General features: G+C 34.6%; 1 protein-coding gene across 2 annotated transcripts; it reads right to left on the reverse strand.

The window, feature by feature from the left end:
• Positions 1–247: 247 nt before the first annotated feature.
• Positions 248–6,419, reverse strand: LOC110105822 (ATP-dependent 6-phosphofructokinase 3). Of its 2 annotated transcripts, none has more exons than XM_020835467.2 (15): positions 6,178–6,419; positions 5,844–6,074; positions 5,216–5,262; positions 5,089–5,128; positions 4,859–4,921; positions 4,641–4,778; positions 4,206–4,364; positions 4,043–4,096; positions 3,750–3,818; positions 3,539–3,668; positions 1,947–1,987; positions 1,606–1,830; positions 1,458–1,509; positions 1,078–1,232; positions 248–748 (listed from the first exon to the last, which is right to left on the reverse strand). In XM_020835467.2, exons 1-15 carry the CDS (start codon positions 6,295–6,297, stop codon positions 518–520), a joined length of 1,755 nt encoding a protein of 584 aa, XP_020691126.1. In that variant the 5' UTR covers positions 6,298–6,419; the 3' UTR covers positions 248–517. The 2 variants fall into 2 exon arrangements, with proteins under 2 accessions (XP_020691126.1, XP_020691128.1); XM_020835469.2 differs by having other exon boundaries at positions 261–748; positions 6,173–6,307.
• Positions 6,420–21,557: the final 15,138 nt, after the last annotated feature.

Genomic DNA, 21,557 nt, shown 5'->3' on the forward strand with positions numbered 1-21,557 from the left:
AGTTCCCATGCTGGATCAGTATCTGCCTCTCTAAACCATAAACAATAAGAACAAGCTAAAAAGTTTAAGAACTACATAAAATAATAACATCTCTAAGGCTTCATTTGAGACAGCTTTCTTACTCTTTTCTAAAATGGCTTTCTTATATAAATATTTCTACTTCAAAAAAATTTTATACTAAAAAACTACTTTAGAAAATAATTTAAAAAAAAAACTATCCCAAACGAAACCTAAATCTCATTTGCTCTTCAATACAAAACTGTGAAAGATATAATTTTATTATTTGTTATTAGAAAAAAGTTTTACAACATAGATGCTGAGAATAAGTGAATGAATAATTTTTTAAAATTGAATGCATTTACATATGCCAAGTGATGGTTTTCTGATATCACAGCAAAAAACTCGGCCAAATTATATAAATAGGCTAAGACTTACATCAAAAACACTAGCAAAATGAATGGCTTTGTTACTAAAGCTAATCTGACAATACAGGCACCTACTTTTTCCCATTTAAGCTTCAATTCTCTCCATCTTGAATGCTTTTTACACCATCATCACTCGCACTCTGCACATAATGGCCATTGCAATTTTCTTCTTCCAGATACTCAGATTCAGATGGTGTAAGATCATTCTTTGCGCCGCCATCGAGGTCATTTTGGCAAAGAAAGCTTGGCTGGTTGGTGGAAGAGAGCAATCTTGCCCACATTCTGTCTGTGATTACAACCTTATTCTGTGTTTCAGTAACTCTCTGCAAAAGCAGATTTGGTTATACAAACATTGTGGTATTGACATATTTCAAGAAATTCCAGTTCTAGCAATACAGATTATCAAACTGTGCAAATGGTTTATCTTAATAAATTACCCTAAACCTTATGGACATCTAAGATTTCGATTGGGATGACTTTTTTACTGCTTCTTAAAGCAGCTTTTTAATACAAAAATAAAAAATTTTGTGCTAGAAAGCTGTTTTAATAAGCAATGAAACAACCGTACCAAACGAAGCCTAAGAAGACTCAAAATGAAAATTTTCTTTATGAGCACCAGTAATATAGTACCAAAGAGATCAGTAGAACTTACATAGAAGGGTATATAGGCATGCCTCCCATTAACAGGCCCAACAGTGAAACCTGTGTAACCTGCCATGGCACCATGGATGGCACTATGAGCCAGCAAAGTGCAGTACACATTATCAGAAGCATTACTGGGAACTGCACGAATCATATAGGTTGGATCTGCAAAATCAACAAGCGAGGCTTTCATATCTTACAGAGAATTGAATATAATGAAGCTTAAGGCTTCGTTTGAAACGGCTTTCTTATTGTTTTGTAAAACAGTTTTTTAGTACAAAAAATAAAAGCCATGTAATTTAGTACTAAAAATTTTATACTAAAAAACTGCTTTCAAAAGCAGTAAAAAAGCCGTCCTAAATGAAACTTAAGCTTAATTATGCAACTTACCTATATATTTAAGATTTATTGTCGTCTTCTTCTTTTTGCTTGAGAAGTGATCCTGTAAAACGCAGAAAAATCATTATAAAATTAATTGCACAGTAAAACAAATTTCTCAGACATCTTTATGTGATTTTGAAGCCATGTAGAAACAAACCTTTATTTTCTGAGATAACCATAGGCCAACATCAAGGAGTAATTTATTTCCAGAAGCATCTTCCAGATCCATGGACCTCATGCTCTCAGCAATATTCTCTTGTCCTGCTCCCTCAGCCACAACAAGAACCATATGGCCGTTCTCTTTGAGTCTCTTATCCACAAAGTCGAAAAGTCCACCTTTTCCTTCCAGATAAAAGGGTGATTCAGGAATCAAGCAACAATCCTGGAGGCAAGAACAAAATTGAAACAAATGGATAATGTGAAAAAATATGTATAGCGAAATTCAAGGAGCTTGATAAGAATGTCAGACTAGAAACAAGGAAATAAAATGCAACATACCACATCTCTGCTAGCAAGAGTTGCATGCATTGCGATGAACCCTACAACAAAAATGATTCAAGTTCAAGTTTAGGATTGATTAAAAACAATATTGAAACTTGTGCTGAATTGTTTAAGAATTAGCAACTCTAAGAGCAGTATTTTAATATTATCACATTTTGCAAATATATCATCTATATTTCCACATTTTCTTTCTTCAACTAAGCGACATCTAATGTAAAGAAAATTCCTAATGTTGAGCTTTTAAGGCAAAGCAAACAATACAATTGTAGAAATTTAGGCTTTGTTTGGGACGGCTTTCTAACTGTTTCTTAAAGCAGTATTCTTGTAAAAAACAATATATTTTTTTCTACTAGAAAGCTGCTTTAAGAAGCAGTAAGAAAGCTGTCCGAAATGAAGCCTTACATTAATGCAAGTACTTTACAGTTTATGCTAATTTGTGGCCAACTAAACTGCTATTGAAAAGATCAACATCATCACCATTAGCAATATTTCAACTATTTGGGACCAATTTTATGACTTTTTAATTCCATTCATTAATATTAAGTACTCAATGAGAAAAATGATTTATGTTGTCAACCTCACGTAGTGGGATAAAAGTTTGATGTTGTTGTTGTTGTCGTTGTTGTTGTTGTTATAATATTAAATACTACATGAGATGTTGAGCCTATTCTTCACAAATCATTTTGAACTTCTACTCATGATATCTTTGATCTACTACTTCTTTTTAATCCTCTGACATTAATTTTAACTACTTGTCTAATTGGTCAATTTTCTTCTTTTTGTTAAACATGTTCAAACAAAGCAAGTTCATTTTTTATCACCTTATCTTTAATACATGTCACTTCAACTATCCATTTAATATAATAATTCTTTAAATTATTTTTCAAATTTTGTCACACATATAACTTAAAATTTTCATTTCTAACTTGTTTACTTAGCTATTAATGAGTTTTTATTGCTCAAGATTTGGATACATACCACATAATTGTCCTAATTGTACTTTATAAAATTTACTTATATGGCTCCTTAATATTCACTTATTATATAATACTCATGAGGCAATTTTCTATTACCATTCAACCATCTCTAAAAGATATATCCTCATCTTCATACCTATTCATGCGAATAATAGATTCAATATAATTAACCCTATCATATATAGATGTGATTTTTTTATAATAATATTGCTTAATAATAATATAATATTGTTGATTATATAATACAAAATATTCTCTTATCATGTGAAGTAAGCCGGTTGCACTCTTCTTAGCTTTTGTTTGGGACGGCTTTCTTACTACTAAAACAGTTTTCTAGTACAAAAATTAAAAATTTTATACTAGAAAGCTGCTTTAAGAAACAGTAAGAAAACCATCCCAAATGAAACCTTAATAGATACACCGCTACTAGAAACTCAAAGAGAGTGTTCATTCAAGAATTAATAGATATAACATGGTGACCTGACAAAAGTGAATTCAATAACTAAAGTTTCCATCCATAGTAGAACATATCATTATATTTTAATTGTGAGCTGGTCTAAACTATTAATCATTTAGAAATGCTTTGTATTAAAATCAGTAATAGGAACTAACCACTATAGCGACCCATTAGCTTCACAACACCTATACCATTCTCAATACTCTCAGCCTCCACATGTGCAGCATTGATAGCCCGTTGAGCCTCTTCAACAGCAGTATCAAAACCAAATGATTTATCAATAACCTAAATTTAGTAAGTGAAATCAGTGAGTACAGAATAATCCAGTTAGTCAATCAACAATTGAAATTTGTGTAGGAAACCTACCGCAATGTCATTATCAATTGTCTTGGGAATGCCAACAACAGCAACTTTGAGACCGCGCCTTCTGATCTCCTGCAAAATGTTACTCAAGCTTTAATTGAACTTAATATTGCAGTTTTACTATCTTGAACCAGAAAATATCTTCAACAAAAGCTTGAGGAAACCATTAATACCTAATATTTTCTCTATAGAAGTTTCACATCAACAAAAGCTAATAGCAGCATTTGAAGAGAAATTCTATGAACTTGATTGTGTGGGAAGATCAAGAAAGAAAGAGATAGATCATCTATGATTACCTCAAATATCACAGATGCCCCTTTCTGTGTACCATCTCCTCCAATAATATACACCTATAAAAAACAAACAAACAGTCAAATAATTGATTAAAAGTGAACAGAATAGGTTGGTATTCTTTAAAGAACATAGAATATAATAGCATCATAATGTTATCCACTCCACCTGATTGATCCCACGGTCCTGAATGCTATCAACTATCTTTGAAGTGTTATGGCCTCCTCTTGATGTCCCTAGGATGGTGCCTCCCCTCTTGTGAACATCATTGACACTTTTGGGCGTCAAAGGAACAGTATTGCGAGCATAGAAACCCTTGTATCCACCCTGCAAATGCAATTTCCCTCTCAATATATGTGAATAACAAAATGAAATGAGAAGTCTAATAAAGAGATCTACTCTAGTGTTCCACAAAGAGTAAAAAATAAAAGATTTCCATAAAAAAACATAGAAGCAAACTTGAAATATCAAGCCCACATCAACATGACAAGCAAACTGATTTCATTAAGATGGAAAATGTGTTACATTTCTTTTTTCTCTTTTTTTTTCTTTTTATGGAAAATGTGTTACATATGACTGTATGATAAGCAGTGATATCATTACCTCTATCCCAAGGATTTTGGTAACCCCGTACATATGAGACAAACCACAAACTATTTCTCTTATCACTGTGTTGAGTCCTGGGCAGAGGCCACCACAAGTCACAATACAAGCATGCACTTCATCTGACTCAAAGTAAACCTAAATAGGACACAGAACAGAATCTTCATCAGTTTGTAAACCATATGACAGCAGGCTATGGTATGTGAAAGATGACTTACCCTTTGACGTGGCCCGGCACGTCGAAAATGGGTTCCTCTAGGACTGCTCTTGTGTACAACAATCTACAAAAATTTTAATTTCAAGAGAATCTATATTAGTACCCAAAGTTATCATGAAGTAGTTCGCAAACTCGCATTCTTTGCATCCACAGAACTTTGAAAATCTAAACCAAACATAATAATATGCCCTCAAAATGCATTAAAACTTCAGTGGAGGCTACTAAATTCACCTTTTGTGCGACGGTATCACCCTCATTAACAAAATATTGCCTGGAAATAAAAAAAAATAACATTTTTCACACAAAAATTTTGTTTACAGAAACATGTACAAATTGAAATTAGAGGAATATAACATACTTGACAACTGAATAAGCTGGATTATCCTGGAGAGGATTTGGATATGTCTGCAAAGATAGAAGGCATAAATGAGATACATAACATATCGCCAATATATGTAAACTATAATCATAAACTAGAAAAGGTAAGCTCAAAGTATCAGTTAGCATGATCATGAGTTATTTAGCACAAGAAAAATGATAATAGCTTTTCCTATATCAGTTCCTTATATTAACAACAATACACCAATTATAGACATGGCAATGAAGAAGCGCAAAGTACATAATATAGATATAACCGACTGAAAAGCAACCCATTTGTTACTTCAGAAATCCCAGATCAGAATGAGCACAAAATCATAATAAAAAGAACTTATTTCAGTTTCAAAAACCAAAATATCAACTCAAAACACTAACTGTTTGGGAGATTAGGCTATCAACCAAGAAGTCTTGCAAAATTTACATATTTGTGGGAGTTCAGTTTGCGCAAAAGCAAAAAAATACAAACAAAGAGAATGAAAAAAGTACTGTGCATGCATGTATACGGCCAATAATGATCAATAAACAGATACAGAACTCAAGAATTCAAATCAAAACCTGTAAACGACAAAATCAACCCGAATAACTAAAAAAAACCATAACGAACTCACAGGTAGACTGGGGATATAATCAACGAAGTGTGGCACATCCTCCAGAACATAACCAGCTTCCCCAAAGACTAACTTGGGTTCAGACTTCCCCTCAGGCGCCATTACCCCCTTATCACTGGACCTCAGCTCCCCGATGTTCCTCGTTATGGCCTTGACGGAAGAAAGCGAACTCCTGAGATCAAATATATGGTTCGAATTCTTCTGACTTTGTTTCGACTCCGCGCAAATTTTCTGGGTAAATGAAGAAGGATAAGAGAGGGAACCCATACAAAGCTCAGAAATTGAAAAACTCAGTTCGAATTCGTAAGAATGAAAGTAATTGCACATACAGCACCGGAAAGAACACATCTTTTATAGATGAAGAAGAGAAAAATAAGCGAGAAGAAGAACTTCGAGATCTTCTGCCTTCCGGGGTTTGAAGTTTGAACAAAAGCGGCGGCTTTGGTCTTCCCATGGCTCCCGTGGACTCTGAGGCCCACAGATTGCGACAGAAAAAGTAGAACTTGGGGCAAGGAGGAGGCGTGTCAGGAAGCTTCTCTTCCAGTTGTTCAAAGCTTGAAGCCCATTACAGGTGGTTGTGCTCGTGGTGGGTTGGTCTGCGCTGTCGGTGATATATTAGGTCATTGTAATTCAAGTGGAAGATGGAGGGCAAAATGGCATATTCAAAAAACAATAACTAACAGTTCTGTGGATTTAATAATAAATAAATATATTTATGCTATTTGAAAATATTTTAATTAATATTTTTTTTTGAGACAATTAGATTAATTAGTCAAACTCATACACAAGATTTGAACTCAAGAACTATTGATTAGTAGCCTAAGATCCAACTAACAGATCAAGATGATGTGTGTTTTAATTAATATTTTACTAATATTTAAATTAATGGATTTATTTTAAAAAATTTTATAGAAATTTAATTAAATTTTTATATATTATATTTACTTGAAAATAAATTAAATATTTTTTAAAAATTATTTCGATGAAAATTTACTTTGCATTTTCTAAAATGAAAGTTGGTGAAATTATTCTGTATGTATACGAATGCAGTTCGGAGCTGACTCAAAGGGCCACATCACTCCTTTGTTGTGTGTCGTGATTATATACCCGTTATATACCAGATGATAAAGCGCGTTGTAATTCACCTCAGGGCGGTCGGGTCCGCACATAACAATTTCTCTAAAAGTTGGGGCTCCTAAGTTGTTGGATAGGAATAGGTTGATGGGACCCACAAAGAAAATGGCTATTTGTCACGTGCATCATAAAATAAATGTTTTATCTTGACCGAATGGAGCATAGCTTTTTTTTTTGAAAAAGTTTGAAATCTACATTTAAATTATTTTTAGGGCTTATTTAATTGTTTGAAAGTAAAAAATATTTTTTTGAAAATAAAATTTTAATTTTTTTGTTATGAGTGATAAAATAAAATTATTATTTTGAAAGATTTTAAAGATATTTGAAGAATTCAAAACACATTAATGTTTAGTATATTTAATAAAATGATAGAATTCAAAATATTTCTCATTTTAAAGACATGTCATCTAAATTTCAAGCATTCCAATAAGCCCTAAGATTTTTCATTTACAACTTTAGCACATAGGAGAAACTCCTAAAAGACAAGATTAGTGTGGCTTAGTATAGCTAGGAGGAAAAATCTCATCAACTAACTTGATTTCTTGATTTATGTGCTGTCTCTTGCTTATAAAAAATATGAGCTTGATATTTAAGTATTAGACCTTAAAACCTTAATTTAGGGATGGATCAATAAGGTTGCAAAATTTATATCATCTTCTTATACATAACATGCCACAAGGTAAAATTTTGTAAGGTGGACTGACTTCGTGGTTTATATTCTTAGTGTCTCTGGAAGGGATTTAGACATTTTTTAATAAAGTTTCGCGGTCTTATTAGACTTGAATTTTGGCATGGTATAGAGCCTTGATTTAGAGCTAGCCTGAGAATGATGTGGAAATTGTAAAATATCTTTAGATATTAGGTAGTTTGGAGGAAAAATTTAACATTTACCTAACCTCTTAATTTGTGCACTTGGTGTCTCCGCCTTATTGAATGGGACTTTAGTTTTGGCAAGGCTTATAATCTTGATTTTAAGATTGCTTTAGGAGATAGAGCTTATACTACAAATTTAAGAGTGGCATGTGCATTAGCTTTATGTCCTTGTCTTATTTATAAAGTGGCCCAAGGCATTTTTTGTGGTTGTCTTGACTTGTAGAGTCTTTTTCTAATGTCTTCAACATTTGATTTTTTTTGCATTGATTTCTAGGTCAAATTAACCTATGGGGAAGCACATAGGTTTTTTTTTTTTTGGACATCATTATTCAAGGTGAGCTTGAAAATTTGGGGGCATGAATTGGACATAAGTTGGATTTAGGACTTTTTGTTATAGTTTTAAAGGGTTCACGGATTGATTTGATTTCTTCATGTGTTGGGACTCATAATCAAAATTTTGGTTAATCCCAATATTGATTTGATTCAAGAAATTTTCTTTTTGAAATTCTACTAGCCCAAACCTTAAATTGTGATAAAGATACTAAAAAGAAATTTACCAATGATGTTTAGCCAAAATAAGACTATTTATCATAATATTACTCAATGATATTAACCTGTGTGGAAGAGTCGGAGAAATCTGCCAAGGAGGTTTGATATATTTAATATTTCTTTTTCAAAGTATTGCTCGATGATGTTAATATATGTGGAAGATGTTTAGAGAGATCCACTAATAAAGTTTGGCCTATCATAGGTTATTAATCAAAGCGTTATTCTATGACATTAACTTTTGTGAAAGAGATCAAAGAAATCCACCAATGATGTTTGGCATATCTGAGATTGTTTGTCAAAGCATTACTCAATGATGTTAACTTGTGTGAAAGAGATCAAAAGAAATCCTCTAAATAAAATTTAACTATCCAAAATTTTATCATTAGATTATTGCTCAATGGCATTAATATGTGTAGAATAAGTCGAATCCAATTCTCTTGGGATGGATTATACATTCGTTGGGAGGCAGTGAATGTTATGTGCATTCCAAATTGAAGGTGAAAATTAATGTGTTTAAACCATTAGTGCCCTTTCAAGATCATGACCGTAAACTTGCTCAAGGAATAGAATTCCAACTAAATAATATATGTGGAGTTTGGAATTCACTGAGACTTTCTTAAAAAAAAAAATCTAATATGTAGCAAAAGTTTTAAGAAATATAATTGTTAATTGTTAGCAAGGTTTTCTTGGATGCATATAAAAATATTTGAATGAAGTATATACATACTTACATTCAAGCTCAAGATTTAGCATAAATATTCTTTTGAGGTTTCAGAAAGATAGCAGACAAAGTCACCACCCTAATCATGATTTGCCTCCCATGAAATTGACATCTTAGTGGATGATAAAAGGGGCAAGTTTTCTCACTATAATCATGTGTAGCATATTGTCCATTTGATGTTATAATTGAAATCCCTCATAATATTCTTTCAGAACTTGTAAAAAAATAGAAGAAATATAGATTGCCTTATTACAATTGTGCTCGAGATATTGATGTGAGCATTCTTTTAAGGTTGTGGCAAATGTTGCTCCCCATCTAAAAATATTTGAGAAAGATGATTGCCAATGAAGCTTCATTGAGATGCATATACGAATATTAGGTGGAATTGCTTGTTTGTCAACAATTATGCCCAATATGTTAACGTGAATTATTTTTCATTGATGAAGTCAAATTATTATGTGCCTAAATATGAATGATCGTAGAGAGAGATTAATATCTTAGATTTATATAAAGATCTACACATAGAGATAAAAAAAGTTGCTAAAGGCACTAGAATTTTAAGTATAAAATCTAAAATGGGAAATTATCATATTAGTCTTTATTATATGTTACAGATGATGGCCTTCCCTATGATTAAGGAAGGTGTTGATATAATATAGTAGGTATAAACTATATAAAACATATTTTATATTGAACATTGAAAGAGTCTTGTAGCATGGGACCTAGCTTCAATAGATTATTTATTGTTTTGTAGTCGTTCTCTTTGAGAAGAGACTAAAGAACAAAAATTTCAATATAAATCTTGGTGTTGATATTGGAAGTAACAACATGCTTCAACCTTATAATTGATGATGTGGAGAAATGCTATTGCTAACAAAAGAAACGATCATAGTCAAAGAATCATGATTGGATAAATAGTGGGTAGATGGCGATGATTAGACAATGGTTGATGGAGACATTGGGGTGATGGCTTGATAATGAATATCAGACAGCAATGGACTGACAATGAAAATCAAGTTGTGATCTACCTATGGCCGTGCAACGATGGTTCGATAGCGATGGTTGAACAATGGTCTAGTCGTGGAGCTCAAGTGGAGCACAATATAAAATTATATAAACATATTGAACTTTTCATGACATACTAAATTTTTTTGTCAAGATGACTATCAAATTCGTTAAATTTATATAGAGATGATTGTAGCATAAAATTTGATTACATTCATCTTAAAGCAAATTAAAAAAAATAAAATTTGTTATAATTGAAATTTGTCAAAATATTCCTACCCAATTTTTTCTTAAAAAAATGTTAGCCTTTTGATCATTTTAGCCTTATATAGAATGCTCTCCTTGTTAATGAGTAACCTTTATTTCATATCTCAAGTTATATTTAAAGCTTATCATTATCACAATTTCGTTTGGCAAGCATGCAAAACTGAGTTTAATAATCAAATATAGTAGAAAATGTTATAGTTGTAATTTCTTAAAAATAAAAATATTTATAATATTTCGAATAACTTTAAAAAAATATATTTTTCCCGTAAAAATTTTACACTCATCTTTACTAAAATATGCAATTGCCCAACCAAACCACTCAATCTGTCCTTAGCAAATAGTTTGCTTATTTTTATAGGTTCTATTAGTTATATTAAATTCAAATTACAAAAATTTTAAGGAAATTACATGCACACATTTTTTATTGATCATTGATATGTCATCAAAAAATTATCTTGATCGGGCACGAATCTCAATGCAAAATCAAGTTGGAAACTTCCGAAATTAAAATTGGGACCATCCGAACTCCGATTTCAGCAAACATATAGTCGAACTGAGCGTCTCAAGAATTCGAACCCAACAACACCAAATACAACCCAATCAGAGCCCAAACGGGTCCAAATCAAGAGTTAGAAGCGCTATTGGAAGGTTCAAACCATAATTTGGATTACCAAACGGTTTCTAAACATAACATGCTTATAGTCGAATCGAGCGACTCGACGAGACGACTCCAACGAGCCCAAGATCACTGAATTCCAACATGTTTAAGACATACAAATGTCCATCAAACGATCCATGATCAAGGGATTCAACATCGACCGTCCATCCAACCACTCCCCATTTACCCTTGATCTCTCACCAATTTACAGACTGTGCCACTCCATAAATCTATAAATAGACCACTCATTTCTCTTGAAAGAGGACCGAAGAAAAAAGAGAAGAAGGAAGAAGAGAAGGAAGAAGCTCCTCCTCGACCACCGCCTGAGCTCCCGCCGGACCACCACTTGAGGTTCTCACCTCCACCGGACAACCACCTGACGTCATTGCTCCGCCGGACCATCACTTAAGGCCCTGAGCTCTGCCGGACCACCACTTGAGGCCCTCACCTCCGTCGGACCACCACGTAAGGCCCTGGGCTTCGGCGGACCACCACTTGAGGCCCTCACCTCCGCCGGACCACTGCCTAACGTCGTTGCTCCGCCAGACCACCACTTAAGGTCCTAAGCTCCGTCGGACCACCACTTGAGGCCATCACCTCCGCCGAACCACCGTCTAATGTCGTTGCTCTGTCGGACCACTACTTAAGGCCCTAAACTTTCGCGGAACCACTGCTTGAGGTCTTAGTTTCTACCAGACCACCATCTGAGGCTCAGACTTCTCCCAGATCACCACGTGACGCCCGTACTTCTTCCGGACCACCACATAAGTCTCGAACTTCTGTCAAACTACCATTTGAGGCCCTCACTTCCGCTGGACCACCGCCTGACATCGTTGCTCTGTCAGACCACAACTTAAGGCATTGAGCTCCGCTGAACCACCACTTGAGGCCGTCAACTCTACCGAACCACCGTCTGACGTCGTTGCTCATTCAGACCACCACTTAAGGCCCTGAACTTCCGCTGGACCACCACTTGAGGCCATGGTTTCTACTGGACCACCATCTGAGGCACAAACTTCTCTCAGACCACGACGTGACGCCTGAACTTCTACCGGACCACCACTTTAGGCCTTGGTTTTTACTGGACCACCATCTAAGGCCCGGACTTCTCCCAGATAACCACGTGATGCTCGAACTTCTGCCGTACCACCACCTAAGTTCCAGACTTCTACCAAACTACCACTTGAGGCTTGGACTTCTCCCGGACCACCATTTAAGGCACGAACTTCTGCCGAACCACTACTTGATGCCCAGAGTTCTGCCAGACCACCACCTGAGGCCTGAACTTCTACCAGACCACCACTTGAGATCCGAACTTCTGCCGGACTACCATTTGATGCCCGAACTTCTGCTACGCCACCACCTGACACCCATAATTCTACTGAAGTACCGCCATATAATTACGGTCTTTCAGACTCTGGTCTCCTGCTAACTACAGCCTTTCGGACCACTGTCTCTTGCTGACTACGGTCCTTCCGACCTCCATCGCCTAATATGGTCCTTCCGATCTCCATCACCTGACAATAATCTTTCTGACCCTTGTCTCATACCAACTACGATCTTTCGGACCTCTGTCTCCTACCGACTACAGTCCTTCGGACCTCCATCACCAAGCAACAGTCTTTCCGACCTCTATCCTACCGACTATGGTTATGCCGACTAAATAATCATGTCTATATTATAACTCCCACCATGTAATGCACTCTATATGATGTACATTTAAACCATCATGCCATTGCCTTCTCCCAAGGAAGGGCCTCATTTGTACTCGACTGCAAATACTAGTGGATTCATTCAAACTGGGTCTAGCCCCATGGTTTTCCCCCCTTTTCAGGGGTTTCCATGTAAAAACTCTAGTGTCTCTTATAAATGTTACACCCTCTATCTAATCTGCTTCTGTGCTGGATCTTTGTAAAATGCTAAGACGTTAAACTATATATTTCTCTACCGTCGCGAATATTCCATGACGCAACAATCACGATATTTTTAAATTGTTAACAAGTAAAAAAACATTCCTTTTGTTAATATATTCACAAGAAACAAAAGATATATGATTCTAATATACACATCAAATACTTTAATTTAATTATTAAACCTAGATGCTAATGATTAGCAGTGTCAAGATTTGACACCACCCAAAAATCTGATCAGAATTTGATCTAAAATTTTCGGATTCAGGTCAACCAATTTGAAAATGGGTCAGGTTCGAATCAACATGAAAAACTAAATTTAACTAGGAATTGACACAGATCCAGATCGCACTTAGTTGGCCTCGCAACCGCCCTTCGCCCGCTTCGTCGCACTCACACGGTTGCACCCACTTGCACGAACACACCCGCTCTTGCTTGGACCATCGCACAGTCGAACCCGCCCTATCTCGTCACTCTTCCCTCCCCCGCCTGTGCTCTCCTCGCCCAATCGAGTCAATATGTTAGGTCAGGTTGACCCGCTTTAAGGTGGGTTTTGTTTGAGTTTTGATTTCATACCCGTTTGGATAATCGAGTCGGGTTCGGGTATGATCAATTGAGTGAAGGGTCAATTTTATATTAGATCTGAATCGGACCCAAAAACCCATTTTGACTCCCCTACTATTAACCTTCCAAAGTAATCAAATCCCTACAAAAGCTCATGGCCTTTGAGAAGACAATTTAATTAATGATATTATATTTATCTTTAAATAAATTAATTATTTAAAATTCATCATAATTAAATTTAAATAAAAAAATTTTGTCCTTTTGTTAAATTTTAATAATAAAAGATGGTTTTGCAAACGTTAAATTTTAAAAAGAAGCACTATTTAAAATTATATTAAAAAAATTACAAACAATTTAAAAAAGAGCTAAAACGTTAACATATTTTTACATTATTTAATAAATGATAAAATATTTTATATTTTCTTAAGAAAATGTAAAAATATTTTGCTTTTTTCTTTAAAACATTTTTGTTTACGTTTTCTTAAAAAGAATACTACATAACTTTAAGTTTTGCGTTTTCCCATAAATGCCAAATATTTTAGTTTTTAAGTTCATTTTAAATCTTATTATTATTATATTTTTGTTGTATTATAATTTTATATGGCACGTTAAAAAATTTGTTTCTTTGCTTACATTGATTTAGGGGTGTAAGCGAGTCAAGCAGGCTCTTGAGCAAGCTCAAACTCGACTCGATGAGCTAACAAGTCAAATTTGAGTCAACTGTAACTCGATTCATTAGCAAGCAAGATGGCTTGTTTAAATAATTGTACTATAAAATACATTTAAAATATTTTATAGCAATGTGCATTAAAAAAATGAAGTGTTGAAAATGTTTAAAATTTGATGTGTTATAAAAAATTGACTTGATTAGGCATAAATTTCGAGGCATGTATCAATTAAAAATTTTTAAACTTAAAATTGGGACCATCTACTATCTAATATTAGCATACTTATACTCAAATTGAACGTCTCGATGAGAAGAACATAACAATGCCAAAATTGGTACAATCCAAGCCTAAATAGACCAAAATCATTAGCTTGAAGCATATTTGGAAGCTTTAGAATATTAATCGGGTGACCAAATGATATTCGAATATGACATGGTTATAGTCAAATCGAGCGGCTTGATGGGACAAATCCAACGAGCCTAAGATCACTTAATTTTGGCATCATTAAGGAACTTAAATGCTTGCCAAACGCTCTATGAATGAGAGGATCAATATAGACCGTCCGATTAAGCACTCCGAATTTTCCCCAAATCTTTTTCATATTTATAGAATATGTCACTTTGAAAATCTATAAATAAACATTCACTCTTTACATGAGTGTGGACTTTTTAGGAGGCTTAAACCCCGGGCAAGAGACTTAAAAATGCTCCAAGGTTTGAAGAGTCTCGAAGTTCCACTCAGGCACCCTTGATGGCGAACTATTGCCACCCGGCCACTGTTGTTTGACCTTTAATTTGCCTAAACATCGCCATAGGGCCTTTGTCAGGCCGCCACTACTGGGTTATGCCCGACCTTTATCACCTACCGATTACAGTCCCTTCAACATCAGTCTTCCGACTACAGTGGTTTCAATCTTCATCACCCATCGACTATAATCCTCCGACCTCAATTACTCGACTACTATTCTTCTGACCTCTGTAGCTCAACTACATTCCTTCTAACCTCCATTGTCTGCCGACTATGACCCCCCCTTGACACTATCCCTTGAGTACGGTCCCTCCGACCACCATGGATTGATTATGGTCCCTCCAAATTCTGCCACCCGACGACGCTCTCCTCAACCTTAGTTGCTCGATTATAGTCCCTTTGACCTATGTCGCCTGACTATGATCCCACCAATTAAACAAACATGCCAACATTCTCTTGAGAATAATTCTCAAGTCATTCGATTCTTCCAACTCTAACTAAATAATATGATCTACATGATGCATATTTACACGTGTTAATACTTTCCCCCGATGAAGGACACCCTTTGTAACCAATAACAAATATTTGTTGAATCATTTTAACTGGTCGAAGCCCCATTGTTTTTCCCATTTTTAAGGTTTCCACGTAAAAATTATGATTTCTCTTATAACTTTTCTACCCTTTTTTCTTATCTATGTGTGTGCTGGATCTTCATATAAAGCTAAGACGTTAAATCCTAATCTCTCTAACACCATGAATGTTTCGACACAACAAAATTTATAACTCATTTTCTTATATTAAGCGATTCTTTATTATTTTTCTAAAAGAATTTCACTTTTTATTATTTTATTACCATAATTGCTTGAACATAATCATTTTTTATCTTTCATAATAAACAAGTCGGATTGTGAGCCAGCTCAAACTTATAAACTAAAGCATGAGCTCAAACTCAAACAAAATTAATTAATCAATCTCAAATTCAAGTCAAGAATAACTCGAGCTTGACTCAACTCGTTTATACTCCTAACTTTGAGTTTGTCTGGGATAAATTTTTGCCACAATTTTTTTGTTGCTTTCACCAAATTTTTGTACTAAAAGCCTGCTTAAAAAGCGATTAAAAAAAATGAAACCTTTGACTTCATATTTGCACTAGAAAATCTCTCTCTTTTTTAGAGCATCTAATTCAGATTTAATCAATATTTTAACTTCCAAATCTCTCTCTCTCTCTTTCTCTCTCTCTCTCTCTCTCCTGAAGCTTCTAATCTGACTTTTAATAATCAAAGACTAAATTGTACGTTAATTTAAAGCTTGACACTAAAGATTTGTCAATGGTTGAAGAAGAAATCTAGAAGAATTAAATAAGACTAGAATTAGCTTTAGAACAAGAAGGCACCAATGCGTTTGGTAAAGCGATTTGTACCACAGGTTAGGTGCCGTGTGTGCGGTGGAAAGTTAATGGTAGCGCAATATTGGCAAGGAGAAAAAAAAATTTCTTGACTTAGGAGGAATTTTCTATGCGTATTAAAGAATAGTAAAATATAGTCTTGGTAGCACTCAATGACGTTCTTCTAAGGATTGTTTTTCTTCTTCAGAGGCTTTATGGCCATAAATTTTGACAAATTTGTAAGTAAAACGTATGGGTTTGAAGGCATTGTATTCAATTATATTGATGTTGTGTGGCTTATGCATCAAAAGATAAGGAAAATAAGCTATTATTATATTGATATTGTCAAATTAGACTTAAGAGAAAGGATGAGCAAAGTTTTCTTGCAAAGAAGGAAGGTATTAAAAAGATGATCAATGGTTTTTTTTTTAATTTGAGTTGCTCACTATTGTAAAGACCGAAAGAGATGTTGATGAGACCGATGAGCATTGGCATTTGGTGGAGTTAGGATTTTTTTCTTGTCGGGATACAAATCATTGATTAAAAAAAAGACAAAACTCAACCTTTTTCATTCAGGATTGGGACCGACATTGAAAGTTTTAATTTTTTTAATGCATCATTATTAAAAAGAAAAATCATAAAGATATGAAAACAACTTGTAGAGTTTGCATATAGTTTCAATACATGTTATTTACAATTTCTCTCTTCGAGTCTTCATATTTTAAAATTGTTGTATAATCATTTCATTATCAATGTTGTTAAAGATGTCTTTTTTAATATATGTGATATGTCGTCAAAAAAGTATCTTAATTAGGCATGAATCTCGATGAAAAATCAAGTTGGAAACTTCCGAAATTAAAATTGGGACCATATGAACTCCGATTTCAGCAAACTTACAATCAAACTGAATGTCTCGAATATACAAACCCAACAACACCAAATTCGACTCAATCCGAGCCCAAATGAGTCCAAATCAAGGACCCGAAACATTGTTGGAAGGTTCGAACCATAATTTGGGTTACCAAACAGTTTCCAAACATTACGTGCTTATAGTCGAATCGAGCGGCTCGACGATAAAAATCCAACGAGCCGAAGATCGCCAAATTTCGACATCAATAAGACCTTTAAATGTCTGACGAACAATCCACAATCAAGGGATTCAATATCGGCCGTCCATCCAACCACTCCCCATTTACCCTTGATCTCTCACCAATTTATAGGCCATGTCACTCCAGAAATCTATAAATAGACCCCTCATTTCTTTTGAAAGAGAGGCTCCAGGAAAGAGAGACAGAGAGAGATTAATTAGAGTTCGCTTTTGCCTCCTCGCTCCTCCTCAACCACCGCCTGAGTTCCGCCGGACCACCGCCTGACGTCTTTGCTCCGCCAGACCACCACTTGAGGGCCTGAGCTCCACCAGACCACCGCCTGACGCGGGAGTTATATATATAAGCAACTCGGTGTTTATTTCATCAAACCTATTGTTGAGCTCTTGAAGTTGAATATTTATAACTGAATAAAATAAATCAATTTTGTAATGATATTGAAACAAATTCAAAATATCTTATAAACAAATTCAAAATATTGCACAACATCAAGTAGGGCATAAACTTCACCTTTTTTTCTCACTATTTGATTAATCTTGTAGTATTATATCAAGAACACCAACAATAAATCCATGCAAAAGAATTATATTAATAAGTGAACTATAATGTGAGCCCCTTCCTCAAACAATATTACTGCTTTGTCTCCCTCTAATTTATAGCCATTCTGGGTCTCACAATATCGACATTGATTTTACGTGTTTGTTTCTTGGGTTAGCCTCTACTGGAGTATGCTCGAATTTACCCTATAAGCTTGCCATTAAATAATGGTGGAGTTCACAGATTTTAAATCCTGGCTACACAGTCGGGGAATTCTGAAGAACGCACCGGCATCACTCTCCAAAAATATCCAGTCCTTTCCTCCTTTTCACTTTCTCATTTCTTCCACTTGCACATATAATGTATCGCCCCTGATTGTATAAAAAATATAAGGTTTGTTTCGACTCTACCTTCGAAAAACGACTGGATTTTCTTAATTATCAATTAAGCTCTGATCGGGCCGGCCGATCGCCAAATCGTCCGGGACGAATCACTGACAAACCAAAAATAAATCGAGACTGGACTGGTATCCCACAGATTTTCAAGGCCCGATATTTTGAACAGTCACAAGAGCGCATTCTGGACGATTCTCACATCGTCCGGACTGATCGCTGGGAAAAATCTAAGTTCAGAGAGGAACAGCTAAGGAACGAGGTCTCACATATATTAGTCACTACTAAGAACATATAAAGAAATGGCATTCATGAAATGCTCAACATGTCCTGTTATGACTCAAGTCTAAGACGGTTTCAATGGCAATGACATTAATGCGAGTTAATAGTCCATGTAGAATGTCAAATGAAAAAATGTTAGAACAAAATCACCTGACATTAGTATTCATACCGACTAGTTCAATAAATCAATGATTTTCAGAGCAATTCAAATTACGTTTGCGATTAAAGTATAATGCTAGCTAACGATCAATAGTTTTTGAACAGAATAAAGATCACTAATAAAATTGTTTATCTTCAAAACTTTGTTGAACAGATATCTCTTGAAAACTATTTGGATACACATCATACAGCACTATAAAAATAACTAGCCTAAGTATATATTAGACAGTCAACAGTAAGTAATAAAGAATCATCTCATCTGCGAATGAGAACCATACGAGAATAAATATAATTTCACTATAAAAGTTGAAGCAATGAATCTTTCCTATAATTTCTACCCTCATTTTGTCTACTTTGGCGCTATTCTTGAACCACACATTTACTGAAATGGGATCTATCTGCAAAAGTATCTCACTTACAATCCCAACATAGCGAGCTTTGCGCAATTCTAAAATGAATGAATTAACAGACAGGAAGATAGGCTCATTAAATATGCAAGATCGACCATATAATAGTAAAACTTATAAAAATATAATATGAAAATTGAAAACAATTGAAATAACTTAAGAAGGTTGTTAGTTAACCCATTGATTCAATACTAACAGAAATGACAAAGTTGATAACAAAACAGAGTAAATCAGTTGCACGTTCTAATGAAGAACCATGGCATTTATATATAAAATGTAATTAATAAAATTAAACTATATCTGAAGTATAGATTACCTATGTGCGATTGATGAGCATTATCTCACCTTGGCCGAGATTATTATGCTGGCAAGATGACAGCAGTAGTTTCATCAGGTTAGAGACTCGTGCAAGAATAGAAGCACTAAAACAAATCTAATCTTCATCTTTTGACAATGTAAGATCATAGAATATCACATTTGAAACTGTGAATACTAATATGAAGAAGAAGAAATATTCAAGGCGCCATATAGCAAAGAAAAGAAATAAAAGTAGCTTCCGAGAGTGCAAATAATATCAGTATCTTAAAATGCATTTTCAATATCTTCAAAATTAAAAGTAGTAATAATATTCTCCAAATAGAGATGGGGGGAGAAATGCCGTAAATCTTAGTATAATCGTATGAATAAACATAAAATATTATATCTTGCCCACCGTTAAAAGCAAGAAATGATAAATAGAGATAGGTGAAGACTTAAATGCGATACATAACAAATTATCTATTACTACAGCAGATTTGGACACCAGCAAGTAAAAGATGCAATCAGTGAACTAACCTATATACACCAAATCACTCAAAGCCATAGGATAAACCATAATAAAGTAAGAAAAATTATTCATCAAGTCACATATCACATGGAATGCACCACCAAAGATTAAGCTTCTATTTGCATGACTATCATACTGCTTTTTAAAACGCTATAGAGAAACAGTCACTTTTTGATAGAGCATATGAGTTATAGAAAACACTTCCGTTATGTATTATAATATGTTTTTTATTATAAACTAACAAACAATGTTGTGTGCCAAAATCTAAGAACTTGTTAGTTGCTCGAAGAACTATAAGAGGCGATCTAATAAGAGAGCCCATAAAGATCTAAAGCAATCAAGAAATGTTTAAAGATCATATAGATTTCTAATGCAAATCACTGGTTGGTATTACGCAAAACTTAACTAACTCATAATAACATAAATCTCTTTTATAGCATTGTTATTATTTATTGTTTTGGGAATGAGCTCAGCAGCGTATATATGAATGTAAAAAAGATATCAAGTACCCCCTGCCAAACTTCTTGTTGGCAAATAGTATTTTTTAATTTTAAAAATCCAGACCGAACTGGCCGGTCCTATTAGTCAGATCGCGAACAGGTCTTGGCTGTATCTGATTTCACCTAAAAATACATTTCTACATCAAAACCGGCTAGAACCAGCAAAACCAACGTTCAACAACAAACTGTTGAACCGGCTTATTCAAATTTTTGAAATATTATGAACGATAAATATATTTTTTAAAATTGTAAAGTTTACTTTATTAAATTTATTTTAAAATTTGGAATGTTTTATTTTATAATTAAAAATTCCGAAAGCTTTATCATTATATTTAGATGTTAACTCAATTCTAGGCTCAAAGAGCTTAAAAAGTAAAATCATTACCGACACTTAGGGAATGATGTTGCTGATGGCTTATCTCACGGATCATTATATCGTTAGAAAGACTGGGACGAACTACTCAGTCAAGCGGAATTTGCTGTTTATAATTTCAAGTGGACCAATCTTGTCGATAGATATGTGTCCCTCCAATGAGACATAAAACTCCTAATCATGTGGTGACATACCCATTCTACCAAAAGTGCAAATAACGTGGTCTGCCCCATAAGACATGGTCGAAGAACTCAAACGGATGGGTGAGAAGAGTCGCCACAAGCTGAAGCAAGTCCTAATAAGCAAACTACAAGTCTATGCTTGCGTCCAGGATATCGAGGCAGTGGGCGAAAATCTTAAATATCGTTTCCAGATTAAACGAAAATCCACACTCTATGTTTCGGTGTTTGGAGTGTTGTTGTTTAATTGTTTATCCCTATTGGGACATATTCTAATTCAAGTGCAATAGTGGGCTGCCCCATGACAATGTCGTAAAACTCAAACGATGGTGGAGAGGTTGCCACAGAGCTGCTGAAGCATGATCTTAACTAATGCAGAGACTAAATCTTACTACAAAGTCTGTTGCGTCCAGAGTATTTTCGAGGCATGAGAAATAAACTTATCGTCTGTAGAGAAAACACCAATTCAGCAC

Source organism: Dendrobium catenatum, unplaced genomic scaffold (assembly GCF_001605985.2).
Source record: "Dendrobium catenatum unplaced genomic scaffold, ASM160598v2 fragScaff_scaffold_390, whole genome shotgun sequence".
NCBI lineage: Eukaryota > Viridiplantae > Streptophyta > Magnoliopsida > Asparagales > Orchidaceae > Dendrobium > Dendrobium catenatum.

Bases quoted from the DNA above. Each gene is read 5' to 3' on its own strand.
- LOC110105822 (XM_020835467.2), bottom strand. From the start codon at position 6,297: ATGGGAAGACCAAAGCCGCCGCTTTTGTTCAAACTTCAAACCCCGGAA. The intron at 4,097-4,205 runs GTGGAGTGGATA...TGTTTTTTATAG, and splicing joins AGGACCGTGGGATCAATCAG to GTGTATATTATTGGAGGAGA. The intron at 1,988-3,538 runs GTTAGTTCCTAT...TTTTTGTTGTAG, and splicing joins GCTAATGGGTCGCTATAGTG to GGTTCATCGCAATGCATGCA.